This window comes from Schistocerca serialis, chromosome 5 (genome assembly GCF_023864345.2).
Source record: "Schistocerca serialis cubense isolate TAMUIC-IGC-003099 chromosome 5, iqSchSeri2.2, whole genome shotgun sequence".
Classification (NCBI taxonomy): domain Eukaryota; kingdom Metazoa; phylum Arthropoda; class Insecta; order Orthoptera; family Acrididae; genus Schistocerca; species Schistocerca serialis.
The window spans coordinates 431,427,884-431,444,605 of record NC_064642.1 but is presented as its reverse complement, the minus strand read 5'-3'; the positions used below and the strand labels follow the sequence as shown (position 1 = coordinate 431,444,605).

Below are 16,722 nucleotides of genomic sequence, written 5' to 3'. Positions count from 1 at the left end.
AGACATTCACTGGACTGATGTTTACAGTGCTCATGGCATGAATGAAAAATATAACATTTTTGCTAATAAAGTGCTTACCTTATTTGAACACTGCTTTCCCCCAAAACTTACCAAGGTTAGAGCAAAGTCTACAAAGAAGCCATGGATTACTCGAGGAATAGGGGTATCTTGTAAAACAAAAAGAAAACTGTATCTGTCAATCCGAAACATTTCCAATGTTGATGCTATAGCACATTATAAGAAATACTGCAAAATATTAAAGACTGTAATACGGATGTCAAAGCAAATATATTACAAGGAAAAGATAGTCATATCAGATAACAAAATAAAGACAATATGGGATATAGTGAAGGAGGAGACCGGTAGAACCAGACATGAAGAGGAACAAATAGCATTAAGAGTAAATGATGCATTGGTGACAGATGTGTATAGTGTTGCAGAACTTTTTAACAAACATTTTATAACTGTTACTGAAAAGATGGGGTTGTCAGGTTCGGTAGATGCTGCTATGGATTACCTTAGACCAGACATTTCAAGTAACTTCCATAATATGAATTTGACCCTCACTACCCCAACAGAAATAATGTCCATCATAAAATCTTTAAAATCAAAAACATCTAGTGGGTATGATGAAATATCAACAAAGTTAATTAAAGAATGTGATTCTGAGCTAAGTAACATATTAAGCTATCTGTGTAACCAGTCGTTTATCAGTGGAATATTTCCCGAATGGCTGAAATATGCTGAAGTTAAGCCACTGTTTAAGAAGGGAGATAAAGAAATAGCATCAAATTTCCGTCCAATTTCACTGTTGCCAGCATTCTCAAAAATTTTCGAAAAAGTAATGTACAGTCGTCTTTATAACCATCTTATCTCAAATAACATACTGTCAAAGTCACAGTTTGGATTTCTAAAAGGTTCTGATATTGAGAAGGCTATCTACACTTACAGTGAAAATGTACTTAATTCATTAGACAAAAAATTGCTGGCAACTGGTATATTTTGTGATCTGTCAAAGGCATTTGACTGTGTAAATCACAATATCCTTTTAAGTAAACTAGAATATTATAGTGTAACAGGAAATGCTGCAAAATGGTTCAAATCTTATATCTCTGGCAGGAAACAAAGGGTGTTATTAGGAAAGAGACATGTATCAAGCTATCAGGCATCATCCAACTGGGAACTAATTACATGTGGGGTCCCACAAGGTTCCATTTTGGGGCCCTTACTTTTTCTTGTGTATATCAATGACCTTTCATCAGTAACATTACCAGATGCCAAGTTTGTTTTGTTTGCTGATGATACAAACATTGCAATAAATAGCAAATCAAGTGTAGTCTTAGAAAGATCAGCCAATAAAATATTTGTAGACATTAATCACTGGTTCCTAGCCAATTCTTTGTCACTAAACTTTGAAAAAACACACTACATGCAGTTCAGAACTTGTAAGGGGTGTCCCAAGAGTATATGTCTAACATATGATGACAAGAAGATAGAAGAAGTGGACGGTGTTAAATTCTTGGGATTACAGCTTGATAATAAATTCAACTGGGAGGAGCACACCACAGAACTGCTGAAGCGTCTTAACAAATCTCTGTTTGCAATGCGAATTTTGTCAGACATAGGGGATATAAAAATGAAAAAGCTGGCATACTATGCTTACTTTCATTCCATAATGTCATATGGGATTATTTTCTGGGGTAATTCATCAAGCCAAGCTAAAGTTTTCCGGGCACAAAAACGTGCAGTAAGAATTATATGTGGTGTGAACTCAAGAACATCCTGCAGAAGCCTGTTTAGGGAACTAGGGATACTAACTACAGCTTCCCAATATATTTATTCCTTAATGAAATTTGTCATTAAAAATATATCACTTTTTCAAACCAACAGCTCAATTCATGGAATCAATACTAGAAATAAGAATAATCTTCACAAGGATTTAAAGTCACTTAGTCTTGTACAAAAAGGTGTGCATTATTCAGGAACACACATTTTCAATAACTTGCCAGCAGCCATAAAAAGCTTAACAACCAATGAAATTCAGTTTAAGAGAAGCCTAAAGGATTTATTGGTGGCCAACTCCTTCTACTCCATTGATGAATTTCTGAGGAAAACCAACTGATTTGTATATAAGTACAACATAACTTCTGCACAATTTCAGTGCAGTAATGTGTTCACTGAAAATTGTGTGTGTGTGTGTGTGTGTGTGTGTGTGTGTGTGTGTGTGTGTGTGTAAGTATAATCTAACTTCTGCACCATTTCAGTGCAGTAATGTGTTCATTGTAAATAAGTATTACAGTAGTTGTATTACATGTTTCTTACCTTATAAATAAATATAAAACTTTTTTATTTTAAATTCAGTGCAATAGTATTTGTAAAATGACTCTTAGTGTTCATTAAAAAATGACGATCATTCCACTTGGGACCTGTGGAATGGTACATTAGCTTATTTGTTTTAGTTTAAATATTTGTCATGTATTGTTGTTTTTCTGACATGTTCCACATCCTGGAGGACCTCCTCACTACGGATCAATTGGAATGAATAGTAAATCTAATCTAATCTAATCTAATCTAATTTGGGATCCCCATCAGGTCGCAATGAAGGGCACTGATGCAATTCAGAAGCATGCTGCTAGGTTTGTTACCAGAAGATTCAATCAGTACAGGAGTGTTACGGACACATTTCTGGAACTTAAACAGGAATCCCTGAAGGAAAGACTAAATTCTTTTTGCAAAACTCTATCAAGATAATTTAGACAATAGGCATTTCCAACTGGCTCCAGAATGAGTCTCGTGCCACCAATGTAAATTTTGTTTAAGGACTGCAAAGACAAGGTAAGAGAAATCAGGGCTCACAAGGAGGCAAATGGACAGTCATACAGTCATTTTCCCCTCACTCTATATGTGAGTGGAACTGGAAGGAAAATGACTAGTAGTTGTATAAGACACCAACCTCCATAAACCACATGGTGGCTTGTGGAGTATGTATTTGGATGTAGATTTAGATTTTTCAATTCATGCGCCCTCAGATATTCATGATGTTGACAAATGGCTATACCGAAATGCTGAGTTTTTTTGACAGCTAATTAACCAGGTGAGATCAGTGAATATTACATTTACACTAGGGGATTTTATTGATGATAGCAGAAAATTGATAGAACTGTTTCTTAAAGATTTTGTTAAAATCAAATTCCACAAAAAATAATTATGTTACACATAATAAGACTAAGCACATACCCAGCAGCACAGGCCACCCATCATCAGTTCCCAGAATCTGCTCTATTCCAAGAACTTGCGAGAGTAGGAGACCAACCGTGACAGCAAGCTGGTTAACTGTACCTAGCCCTCCACGAAGGTTCAGAGGTGCTATCTCAGAGATGTACATCGGCACCAGTGATGTGTTCAGACCTAAAGTCATAAAAGCCAAATAATAAGAAAATAGTAGTAATTGTTAGAGATTATTGGTTTGATTACACAATCACTACAATGCGCTACAAACAAATTACAGGAAACAAGGGATTGTAATGTACAGTGGCAAAAAGTAAAAAATCATTGAGAAAGTGAGATGTGATTTTCGCAGTATTAGTCTGAATACAGTTAAGAAGCAGCTCGCCAAAACTACTGCAGTGTTAGGATGAAGCAGTCATTTTGTCAGCAGTATTTTAACTGCTTTGCTTACAGGGAATTAATTCTTTGGTTAGTAGGTCAAATGTATCTACGATGTTACATGTGCTTTGATTTAACAAATAGAATGTGATGTTATTGATGAATGAGACTAAAAATGTTTTTGGAAGGCAAGATAAATGCATCTCTCAACATTACCAGCACAGCCATAGAGCTGAATAAAAACAGGAAAAATATCATGATTGGGTTTTGGATGTATTAGAAGTTGACTGAGTAACATTCAGTTAGTATGCACAAGTTCAATGAAGAGTTCTTTCAACAGAATGTGAAGCGTCAGCTGGAAGGTTATGTATATCATATGTAATGATACACAGAAGGAAATGTGGGTTAGTTAAGTAACAGAATGAGAAGATTGAGAAGCAAACAATTCCACAATCTCAGCACATAACATATACAACATGCATCAACATCATTTGCTAGTTTCCATGCATAGTGTTGGTGTCGTGCCAGAGTTGTCTCGCATGCACAAGTGACTGCGGACCTCCAGCAACTCACCGCAGTTGACTCCAATGATGAACCGGCCAAGGAACAGCACCTCGTATGAGTGGGCTATCTTAGTGAAACCCATGAGGCAGGCTCCACCTATTCCCAGGACATTATTGAGGAGCAAACCACCTTTCCTGCAACGTAAGGGGGTGAGTACTTGCACCTTCAAATGTCCTGCTATAAATATTTAACTTACAGGCCCAGTCAATTTAGTCCTCTCAAGTTTTACAAGAACTACATAAGAAAAACTCTCTACAATGAGCTGCATGTTACCCTTTACTATGTCACTGGTGAACCTCAGTGCTTATAATCTTGATAAATCCATTCTATTTTGTGCGACAAAGTAAAAAAAAAGTGTTATGTGAATGTTTTCCATATCTCACTGTTACTGTATTTAATTTCCCATTGAGTAACTGATCAACAACCTGACTGAACAGTGGATCAGAGACAGTGTTGCAGATAGGCACAATGACACGACTGCTAAACATTTAAGCTTTCAGACAAAAAAGTCCTCCCTCCAAAATAGTGCACTCTCTCTCTCTCTCTCTCTCTCTCTCTCTCTCTCTCTCACTCTCTCTCTCTCTCTCTCTCTCTCTAAACCACTGTGATAGACCTGTGGACTGCAACTGTGTCTGACGGGAGGAGCAATCTGGCATGGGTGTTGGCGGTAAGGAGGTGGCATGGTACAGGGAAGGGGAGGGACAGCAAGGTAGGCCGGGGGAAAAATAATGTCAGCCTTGTGGGAACATGCAGAGACTTGGTGGGGAGGTGCAGAATTGTAAGGCTGGGTACAGGTGAGGGGGAGGGGAGGCTTAGGAGAGGGGGGGTAGAGAGAGAGAGAGAGAGAGAGAGAGAGAGAGAGAGAGAGAGAGAGAGGAGTGGGGGGGGGGGGGGGGGGAGAAGACTGCAGGTGCATTAATGGAATAATAGAAGACAGGTGTAGGGTTGGAGTGAGGACAGGGAAGGGAAGGGGGACAGGTAGGGAGAGGAAAGGGGCTAGTTAAGGTTGACACCAGGGGGGTTACATGAACATAGGACCTACTGCAGGTAGAGTCCCCACCTGCACAATAATTCAGAAATGCTGCAGGAGGATCCAGATGTGCAGGCTGCAAAGCAGTTACTGAAGTGAGGCACATCATGTTGGGCAGCATGTTCAGCAACTGGGTTTTCAAGCTCTCTCTTGGCCATAGTTTGGCATTGGGCATTCATACAGATACATAGCTTTCTAATTTTTTGGCCCACACAGAAAGCAGCACAGTGGCTGCAGCTTAGTTTGCAGATTGTACTACTTTTTTCAAAGGTAGCCCTACCTTTGATGGGATAGAAGATGCCAGTAACAGGACTGGAGTTGTTGGTAGTGGAAGAATGTACGATTTAGATGCAAGACCTGTCCCATATATCCGTCCACTGCACCACCTATTCCAATCTGGTCACAGACATCTCCTATAACATCAAAGGTAGGGCTACCTAAGAAAGCAGCCATGTTATCCATGATATGATGCAATCACTGTGCTGCTGTCTAGATATGCATGGCAACTAACATGCTGGCTGTCCACAAGAATGGCCACTGCCAAACTGTGGCCAAGAGAGAGCTGGACAGTCTAGCTGCTGAACATTCTTCATCACACAATGTGCTTCACTTCAGTGACTGCTTCACAGCCTACACCATCTGGCTCCTTCCTACCAACACCAGCTTTTCTGAATTGTGCAAGTGGGGGACTCTCCCTGTAATGCATCATATGTTCCCATAACCCACCTGGCCTCACCCTTTGCTAATCCCTGTCCTCACCCTATCTAACCCATTCCCTGCTCCCACTCCAGAACAACACGAATGCTTTTATTATTCTACCAACGCACCTAGAGTCTTTTCTCCTTCTCCATGTCTCTCCTCTTCCCTCTGCCTCACAAGCCCAGCTTCCCAACTATGTACTTCCATGCTCTCACAAGCAGTACAACATTCTCCCACCCCTACCCTGCTGTCCCTCCCACTCTCTGCCCCACACCACCTCCTAGCCTCCACTACCCATCCTAGATTGCCACCAAGTCAGACACAGGTGCAGTTAGGTTTTAGCTTTCAGGCTTCACTAGCTGCACATAGTAGCCGTGTGTGCGCGCGCGATCTTTTCAATTTTTTGTCTGAAATCTTAAATGTTTAGCAATCTTTTCATTGTGCCCGACTGGAACTCAACACCTCCTCTATATTATGAGTAGCAGTCTATCATGTTATTGTTCTTTGATCCTGAACCTTCCATTTTCCATTATCTGATTTATATAAAATATTCAGTATTATGAACGAGGTAAAGTAATAGGACAAAAATGCAGTTTAACAAGTGATCATTGAGGACACTGTAGTAGTTATGAACAACAAACATTTTGCGCACTTCCAAAAACTTCTATGTAGTTAATTGGAAGTCCCCATTGTTTTGCATCAACACGAGTTAATAGTTACTTCAAGTAAAAGTTCTTTTCTCCAGTTTACTTTATAGTTTGATAAAAGTAAATACACGATACAAAATATCTGTGGGCCATTACTGAAGGTGAGAGAGATGATAGATGTGTGACAATTAGCTGGCTCACCTGCCAAACCTGTTTGCTATCATACCCCCACTAAAACCACCAAACATGCCTCCAATGGCAAAAATTGATACAGCGATGGAGTAGAAGAATTTCACAGTTTCTTCTTTCATATCTTCACCATATCTATCTTTGTACACATCCTTCATAAAATTTTCAATATTCTGAAAAGAAAAAGAAAGTATGTATTACTTGAGTGTTTGGGTACAACTTGAGACAATGCTGTATTATTTTCCAAAATCACATAAAGGAGAAAAATTCTTGAAATCCCATCCTTAGACCATTCTAATCACTAAAATACCGTGACACTAGAGCGATAAAAGTTGATTCAAAACAATAAATTATTAAGAATATAAAGTTTACGACTATATTGTTTGCCAATGACTAGCTCGATTGATTGACTTATTTGGTCCCATTTGGTAACATTCTGTACAGAGTCTGCAACTATAATACAGAATAAATCAACTTAATCTAATTGCAATTTAAAACATCAAATAAAGGCAACAATGATAGCACAGTTGCTTACATTTCTCTCTCAATGTTTAGGCCTAAGGCGTTTTACATACTTTTTAATTCGGGTGACTACATAACATACATACAAAGGCAAATATATATAAAAAATACACTCTCTCTCTCTCTCTCTCTCTCTCTCTCTCTCTCTCTCTCTCTCTCTCTCTCTCTCTCTCTCTCTCTCACACACACACACACACACACACACACACACTTAACAAAAAAATTCTTCATTATTTACATGTATATAATCCGTCATACTAAAAAGTTCTTTTTCCTTTAAATAATACCACCGAATGAAATGCTTTATCAGTTGTATCCTAAGTATCAAGGACCTTTTTCAACAGATGTAGTCTGTGTGGTATACTCCTCAGTTGGCCTTTATTTCTTATGTCACATCGGGACATAGCCAGTCAGAATTTAATCACCTGTTGAGTTTCCTATTCTCAAGAATAACTTTTCTTTTCGCTTTCCATTCTACGGCTAATACAGATGCACACATATAGGTAATCTGTACAGGAATATGTAAAATTTTTATTTATGCACAGTCTCTTTTAAACTTATAGTCAGTTGTTTATATTTATATTCACAATTATAATGATGTGATTGGTTTTACTGGAAGCCTGAGTAATTAAAAGCGACATTTAATTAAAGTGACAACAACACTGTATAATGGAAAGAACATTGTGAGCTAATAAGCAGCAGAGGAGGTATTGTTACTAATATTTGACAGCAGACATTCCCACCTTTCGGAAAACATATTTAGAATTATCTGAACTACTTCTATAATTCATTCCTTGTTTGCTCTACATCATTTGTCACTATCCTGTATAGCAGCAGTTTCAAATGTATCTTTTCAGTAAAGCACTAAATGAGACTTCAAGATTCATCAAACCAGAGAGTAATATCTAACTACAGGCAAACAGATCATCTCAACATGAACGAACATCTGCAATTTTTTCCATGTAATGTACTGCTTTTGATTAAAGAAATTATTGTCCTGTTTATGTAGAAGGTTGGAAATGTCAGTATGTTTGGAATGTAGAATGCTGCTCTGCATGAGTCAGTCTGTTTTTTATATTCAGAATGGTCCCCAATGGCTTTTTTGATACAAAAATCATTTTTTATTATTGCTGCTGGAGTTTCCCCAAATAGTAATTTCATACTTTAAGTATAATTCAAAAAAGCACAATAGACTGCACGTAGAAGTTTTTTTGTTAGCATAATGTGCAAGCTATATACTAATAAATATTACAGAACGTCATTTACCACAGGCATTGACTATATGTTGTCTACATTGGAGCTTATTGTCAAATATAATTCCCAGAAATATTTCTGAGGTATTTATTTTATTTTATATATATCCCTCCTTTTCTCTTTCCCTTTCTCTATCCATTAACACCACAAACTATCTTTTTTTTTAGATTTATAATTAAGTCATTCCATATGAGTCACTGCACTGTGTCATTCTCTGAAACAAATGATATTCTTTCCATTGTGTCCAGATTTTATTCTGCTTTTACTAATTTATACCACCAGCATCTAATATTTTTTAATCTTTCTCACTGCCTTCAATATTCTTTATAAATACATTGAACAAAACTGGAGCAAGAGTAGATCCTTGAGGTATACTGTATTTAATATCCGTAATTTCAGATCTGTACCCAGATACTGTAGTCGTATTATGCAGTCTCTTACTCATGTATTATTTTATCCATTGCACTGCATGTCCAAAGGCCTTTATGCCACAACATTCAAGTTTTTAGTTATTATAGGTGATGGTACCAAAAGCTTTAGACAGATCCAGAGGCATAGCAGATACAGAGTGTCTGTTGTCTGATGTATCTATAAAAGATTTTGTTAAGCTTGAGATAGCGGTTTCTGCAGACTTTCCTTTTTGGTAACCATTTTGTGCCAGAATCTGAATAATATGTATTCCTAGCAAAATAATCAACTTACCATGCATAAGTCTCTCTAAGATTTTCGAGAAATCAGAGATTAAAGAAACTCGTCTATAGTTATTTTGGTCATCCTTGTTAATTTTCTTTATATTACTGCTAATATGCCAATTTTTAATTTTTCCACAAATACTCCTTCAACTGAATGAGCAGTTTAATATAGTCAAATGCAGTTCAATTATTTCTTCATACACATGCTTTATTGGATAGTTTGACATTTCATCATCTCCATAGACTTTCTGGATTTTAGTTTCTGAATTATTTTTATGAGTTCTGGTTTTGCACTCATTCCAGGTCCTAACAGGCAATAGTGAAATTGAAACCGCTTCGATTTACTTTGAGAAATGTATGGTACAACTGTGCTGTCTTACAATATATTTATTCAAATATTATAATTATACTGTAAGACAGCACAGTTGTACCATGCATTTCTCCAAGAAAATCTAGACAGCAGAATATAAACTGGGCCAATTTGTTGCTCTATGTGGCATGATGATTTCCACAAGCAAAGCTAAAGTGGTGTCATTTCAAGCATTAGAACCAATAACAGCGGAAATTGTGATAAAAAGGACATATAATGGAACAAATAAATGTATTTCAACATATAAAATCAGATGATGTTTAAATGAATCTTGAAAGATTTAAGATTTCTATGGCACAATGTGATGATAATTGCAACATAACATTCGAAAGGAAATCTAACTCTGCAGAATAGTTCCAAATATTATGAAAAACAGAATAAAGAGGAGGGGACAGCTTCAATGCACAGTAGTAAATACAACTATATCAGTCCAATGGTTTTAATCTTTGATGTCAATGATGACAATCACATATGAAGCAAGTTCCTCTTTCTATAAATCTGTGTGTCAGTGTACCACATGAATGTGTGAGCTTCCAGAGAGGCATATCTCAGCAACTTCTTATGGAAGGATAGTTATTTAAACATTGGTGTTTGATCTTGATCATAATTTTGATTTTTTTTTCAACAGTTTTGTTAGTGTTTAAGTTAGCTAGCGCAATTTCAGGAACAGTTTGACTGTAGAATGTATAAAAGGAATAATTGAGGTCTTTGTGATAAAAACCGAGGTTATCTGCAGTTGACTATACACTGATCATCCGGAACATTATGACCACTTACCTATAGACAGTATGTCCACCTTTGGCACAGATAACAGTGGCAACACATCATGGCATGGAAGCAAAGAGGCCTTGGTATGCTGCTACATGCGCAAGTCACCTGATTTCCATAAACTCTATGAAGGGGTCGGATGAGCTCTGACGTGACGATTGGGTTCCAATCTGATGAGTTGGGGGGCCAGCACAACAATTAGAACTCACTACTGTGTTCCTCGAACCATTCCATCATACTCCTGGCCTTGTAAAATGAAACATAATCTTGTTGAAAAATGCCACTTCTGTCGGGAAACATGATCGTTATGAAGGAGTGTACATGGTCTGCAACCACTGCAAGATACTCCTTGCCTTCATGGTGCCTTGCACAAGCTCCACTGGACCCACGTGAATGTTCCCCAGGGCATAATGGAGCCACCAGCAGATTGTCTCTGTCCCACTGCACAAGTGTCAAGGAGCTGTTCCCCTGGAAGACGATTGATTTGCACCCTCCCACTGGCATGATGAAGAAGGTATCAGTATTCATCAGATCGTACAATGCTCTACCACTGCACCAATGACAGTGCGGATGGCCACTTGCCCATTTCAGTCAAAGTTGCCAATGTCACAGTGTTAACATTGCCACATGCATGGGTTGTCAGCTGTGGATGTCCGTCATTAAGAGTGTTTGGTGCACTGTGTGTTCAGACACACTCATGCTCTGCTCAGCATTAAAGTCTGATGGTAGGTCAGTAACAGTTCACTGCCTGTTCTGTTTTATCAGTCTGCCCAGCCTACGAGGTCCGACATCTGTAATGACCAGTTGCAGCACAAACCCAAAACATCTGGACATGGTTTCACCTTTGTTTTGTCACATGTTGCCAACAGTCGTAACACCAGTTCCCGTCAGATCACCAAAGTTGAACACTGTTGGGCTGGGTTAGCACGTGGATGGGTGACCATCCAGTCTGCTGAGTGCTGTTGGCAAGCACGGTTCACTCAGACCTTGTGAGGCAAGTTGAGGAGCTACTTGATTGAGATGTTGCAGCTCTGGTCTCTTAAACTGTCCTACGGCTGGTAGAGAGGTGTGCTGACTACATGCCCTTCCATACCCGCATCCAGTGATACCTGTGGGCTGAGGATGACACTGCAGTTGGTCGGTACCATTTAGCCTCCATGACCTGCTCAGCCAGAGTTTAGTTTACTTTTGCCACACGTTGAAGACACTCACAACAGCACTCTTCGAACACCTGACAAGTCATGCAGCTTTCAAAATGCTCATGCCGACCCTCCGGATCATCACTATCTCCCCTTGGTCAAACTCAAATAGATCATGTGCTTTCCCCATTCTACACATGGACATCATACTTACTGGTGTGTGTGTGTGTGTGTGTGTGTGTGTGTGTAGCAGGCACTCCTCACCATGTGATGTTGCTATCACTAGAAGAGGTTTATACTGATTAAAGGTCGGTGGGAATGATGTTCTTGCTGATCAGTGCAGAAAGAACCTTGAAGTAAATGTTCTCACTACATTTTTACTCGGTAAATTGTTAAATACAGATTGTAATCCTTTCCCATTCCTGTTCAACCGAGTCACTTCTCCATATTTAATGACATCACAGTTGACAACAAATTTTTTAATTAAATGTTCCATAGGCCATATTCCTGGAAACATTATAATGCTGAATATGCCCAATGAATAACAACTACAAATAGAAATATACGAGGGCCGTTCAGAAAGTAACCTCCGGTTGATTTAAAAAAATACACCAAGTTAAATAAAAATATTTTAATATATACATCTTACAACTACATCTTTGCACTATTTTTCTACATAGTCTCCATAGTGATTGAGGCACTTATCGTATCTCTTCACAAGCTTTGAAATTCCTTCTGCATAAAAATCACCCGCTTGTGCCTGGAGCCAGCCTATGACCGCATCTTTGAGCTCTTCGTCGTCATCAAACCGCTGTGACCCAAGCCATTTCTTCAAATGCATGAAGAGGTGATAATCACTTGGCGCCAGGTCTGGGGTGTAAGGTGGATGGTTGATAACGTCCCACTTGAAGGACTCAAGAAGGGCCGTTGTTCTGCGAGCAGAGTGAGGACGGGCGTTATCGTGCAAAAAAACGATACCGGAAGTCAGCATACCACGGCGTTTGTTCTGTATAGCCCGTCGTAACTTTTTTATTGTTTCACAGTACACGTCTTGATTAATGGTCGTACCACGTTCCATGAATTCAACCAACAACACCCCTTTGGCATCCCAAAACACCGTTGCCATCAGTTTTCTGGCAGAAAAATCTTGCGAGGCTTTTCTTGGTTTAGTAGGCGAATTTGAATGTGCCCACATCTTTGATTGTTCTTTTGTCTCAGGGTTCACGTACTTAATCCAGGTTTCGTCACCGGTCACGATTCTGTTTAACAATGGTTCTCCTTCGTCCTCATAACGTGACAGAAAGTCTAATGCAGAGGCCATTCTTTGAGTTTTGTGGTGGTGGGTAAGAATTTTGGGCACCCATTGTGCACAGAACTTACGGTAACCCAATCTTGCTGTCACTATCTCGTATAAGAGTGTCTTAGAAATCTGTGGAAAACCAGTAGACAACTCCGACATTGAGAAACGTCGATTTTCACGAACTTTTGCATCAACTGTCTGAACGAGTTCATCAGTCACCAATGATGGTCTACCACTACTCTCTTCATCATGAACGTTTTCTCGTCCACTTTTAAATAAACGTACCCATTCACGGACAATTCCTGCACTCATAACTCTTGGTCCGTACACGGCACAAAGCTCACGATGAATAGCTGCTGCAGAATATCCTTTGGCTGTAAAAAACCTTATGACAACACGAACTTCACATTTGGCGGGGTTTTCTATTGCAGCACACATTTCAAACTGCCACAAAAACTAAACTAGCGCAGGTACGACGTTCACTCGACCACGGCTTGATGCCGACTGACCTGTTGAGTGCGTGAACGCACAGATGGCGTCGCTACTCCCCCCACAACCCGCACTGTGACCAATCGGAGGTTACTTTCTGAACCGCCCTCGTATGTACATTGTTACATATTGATTATCTATTTGTACAAAATATAAGGAAGTTTAGGATTTAACATTCTACTGATGACAAAGCAATTAGAGATCAGATAGCACAAGAGTGAGGAAGGAAATCAACCACATTCATTTCAATAGAACCATCCTTAACATTCACCTTAATTAATTTAAGGAAATGATGGAAAACATGAATCTGGACTGCCCGATGAGAATTTGAATCCTGTTTCTCCCAAAAGTGAATCCAGTGTCTCGGTCTCTGAATACCTCACTCACTACAGTTTTTACATGTACAGGGACTAGTAGACTACTTATCAGGAACAACCTGATACAAGTAATTTATTTTCAGTTTATCTGTAATAGAATGCTGATGTTTTTTGCTGTAAGCAAAACATATAAACTTTCTGGTGGATATGGGGATGGTAGGGGCTGAAATTAAGTACCTCTAAAAAGACCCTAGTAACTTAAGTGGCTGCTGGACTAAAGGTGAGGAAAGTGTCAAGAGAAGCAGTGTGATGTGAACAGCATGAGTTGAACATTCACTGCAGAGCTGTTGCTCCCAAACCTCTTGTAGAACAGCTGAAAGCAAAGCAGAGGCTTCAACAGTGTGTGCGACATAAGAACTTGCTACCCTGAAATGCAAACAAATAATGTGGTGTGATTATCCTACTTTTACTACATTCTCATCACAAGTCATGTTTACATATGGAGAAACAAAGAGAACCACAAAATTCAGACTTTCTTCTTCTAACAGTGAAGCACTGCACAGGTTATGTGAAGGTTTTATTAACAAAATAATACCTCCAAATTCTCCTATACACATACTGAGGCAAGGCAACTGACCAGATTCATGAAACCACTGTGTGTTCATTCAACTGCAATGAGTACATGGATGAAGTAAGATCTTCTCTGACCTCAAACTATAATATTCCTGTTGAGTCATTGTGGACTGCATCGTAAAAGCAACTGAACATGTGTTTTTCTATACCCTTGCGTAACAGCAGTAAGGAAATGGAGATGTCTGGGCTCTTGACAGACAATGAGATTGATACATGAGTCCACAACTGAAATGAGGGGGCTGAACCACTTAACTGTTATGCCCTCCATGGGAAGACTAGATGATTTCAGTGTTGGAGCATCCAGTCCTCTACACTCTTTACAGTTAGCAGCACAACAAGCCACAGACAGTTCATAAGTTGATGGCACATTTCTAGAGGCTTCATCCAAACAGACAAATGACAACAATCCTGTTACTGTATTGGGATTGGTTTCAGTTTTTATCAGACTGCTACTATCTTATTTAAGTCAGTTTGGACTTATTGCTAACTCTGACACAAGCTATTTTTTCTGTAATTTAGACTATGTTGGTTGCCATCTAGCTGCACTCAACACATTCCTACTCAGCATTTGTTATGGATTCAGTGGTGTCGACCGCAGCACCATTACCATTCATGAACTTATATTTAGAAATTTATAACTGTATTACAGGCTTAGTATCAATGCCCTCCTACATCTCTTCAGGGATGTTTGACAATTCAAGTTTGATGAATGGTATAAAATTCCACTGATTTGTACGCACCAAGTCTCCTGTAATTTGAAATACTTCTCACAAAGAACAAATGCTATTGGCCAAGTTGCAAGGTGAAACTGTCTTCAGACCAAACTGGAAGGCGCTGTCCATACAATGGCAGAACATTTTGCCAGAATTACAGACACTGCCAGTCAACATCCATTATTCTGATGCAACAGAGTGGCTGCTGGGAGAGGCAGTTGAGGCCTTCAGTTTCACCAACTATGGAGCATGCAACTGTCCCTTTCTGATATGGGAATTGGATTCAGTATTGTGTTTAGCATGTGACACCCATCACCTGGTCATGACATAATACACTATAATATGTTGCAGCACCTTAAAGGAAGGAGTAAAGAAAATCACACCATTTTCTCTGGCTGACAGGACACTTCCCCTAATCATGAAAGACAAGTTTTTTTAGTCATCCTCTTGAAACATTTCAGAGTAGTTACTGCAGCACTGCTCTCACAGCTCCATAAGACAAGTTATTTTAATTATCCTCTTGATACATTCCGGAGTAGTTACTGTGGCATTGCTCTCACCAGCTGCATAAGAAGGATCTTAGGGCTACCTGACCCAACTAGAAGTAGGCATACGAAAGGTTTTCCTGCACAGGCATAATGTAACAGGTATAGTTTTTGACAATGGAACAGGTATGATATTACTTTGAGGCATAAGTCCCTCTGACAGTTCCACAAGTGAGGTTTTCCTCAGACATATTCCTATCTTTATACAGTTCTCATTCTCCCTGTGTTATTTTAAATACTGAGATGATGCCACCCTGCCTGACTGCTTAAAACATGAGAATTATGTAACGCAAAGTGTTGTTCTACATGGAAATGTCTTTTCTACAGGTTCATTTATTTACTCAAGATAGAAGTATACAAGAAAGATCATATAAATTTACAATTTGTGTTAAGGAAACAAAATGAATTCATACATACAAAATGAATTCATACATATGCACAAACACAAAAATAAACTGTAACAGTCTTTGCTCTTGTCTCTTGAAAAATTCCTCTTAGTAGCATGAATCAGGGCAATGTGAACAGTGACACAGAATGTTTCATTGTCTGTACTTCTCCACATTCATACAGTGTTAGCTCTTAAGTATCCCTATTTTACTAGGTTGTCCTTAGATTTGCCAATGCCAGTCTAAGTTGTGTCCAACTGACAAGCATTCAGCTGCCTTTACCTCTGCCCACAGTTCTCCTTTGCATTCCTTGACAGATGTATTTAGTGCAGACATCGACTGTAAAAAGTTCTTCCTATACTTCAGCCTAGGTCTTGGTGGAGTGTGTCCATCCAGTGGGTGTAGCTCACTTTCTACAATTTTCTTCTTCTCGGCATTTGTGGCTACATCCCAGTGTCCATCAGGAGCAGCAATGCCTGCCAAGCAGTACAATTTATCAACAGGAGTCAGTTTCAGGCATCCAGTAATTGGCCTTGCACTTTCATTGAGGGCTACATCTACTTCTTTCATATGGGCAGATTTATACCACACTGGACTGGCACATTCACCAGTTGAGAAACAGAGTGCCATAGCAAAAGTACACACCACTTGGGATTGGGCAACCTAATTACTATCAAGTTTCTGGATCATGATGTTTCGGGCTGACACCTCATGTTTGGTATTAGTGTAGTGGAGCCGGTGAGCGAGTGATTGGCCTAAGGTAACTTCAAAGTACTGGGGTTAAAACAACACTCCAGCTCAATGCCTTCCCAAATAACTTTGAATTTTCTTTTCGTCTGTCTAATTTGCATGTGGAAAA

The 16,722-nt window shown here is 39.1% G+C and overlaps 1 protein-coding gene across 1 annotated transcript in view; it reads right to left on the bottom strand.

The window, feature by feature from the left end:
* The window catches only part of LOC126480691 (glucose transporter type 1), a 321,263-nt gene that overhangs the window by 222,745 nt on the left and 81,796 nt on the right, over positions 1 to 16,722 (bottom strand). The window contains exons 7-9 of the mRNA XM_050103930.1: positions 6,748 to 6,908; positions 4,180 to 4,304; positions 3,238 to 3,408 (exon numbers count right to left, since the gene is read on the bottom strand). Coding sequence (XP_049959887.1) covers positions 3,238 to 3,408; positions 4,180 to 4,304; positions 6,748 to 6,908 — 457 coding nt within the window. The remainder of the gene's footprint in view (positions 1 to 3,237; positions 3,409 to 4,179; positions 4,305 to 6,747; positions 6,909 to 16,722) is intronic.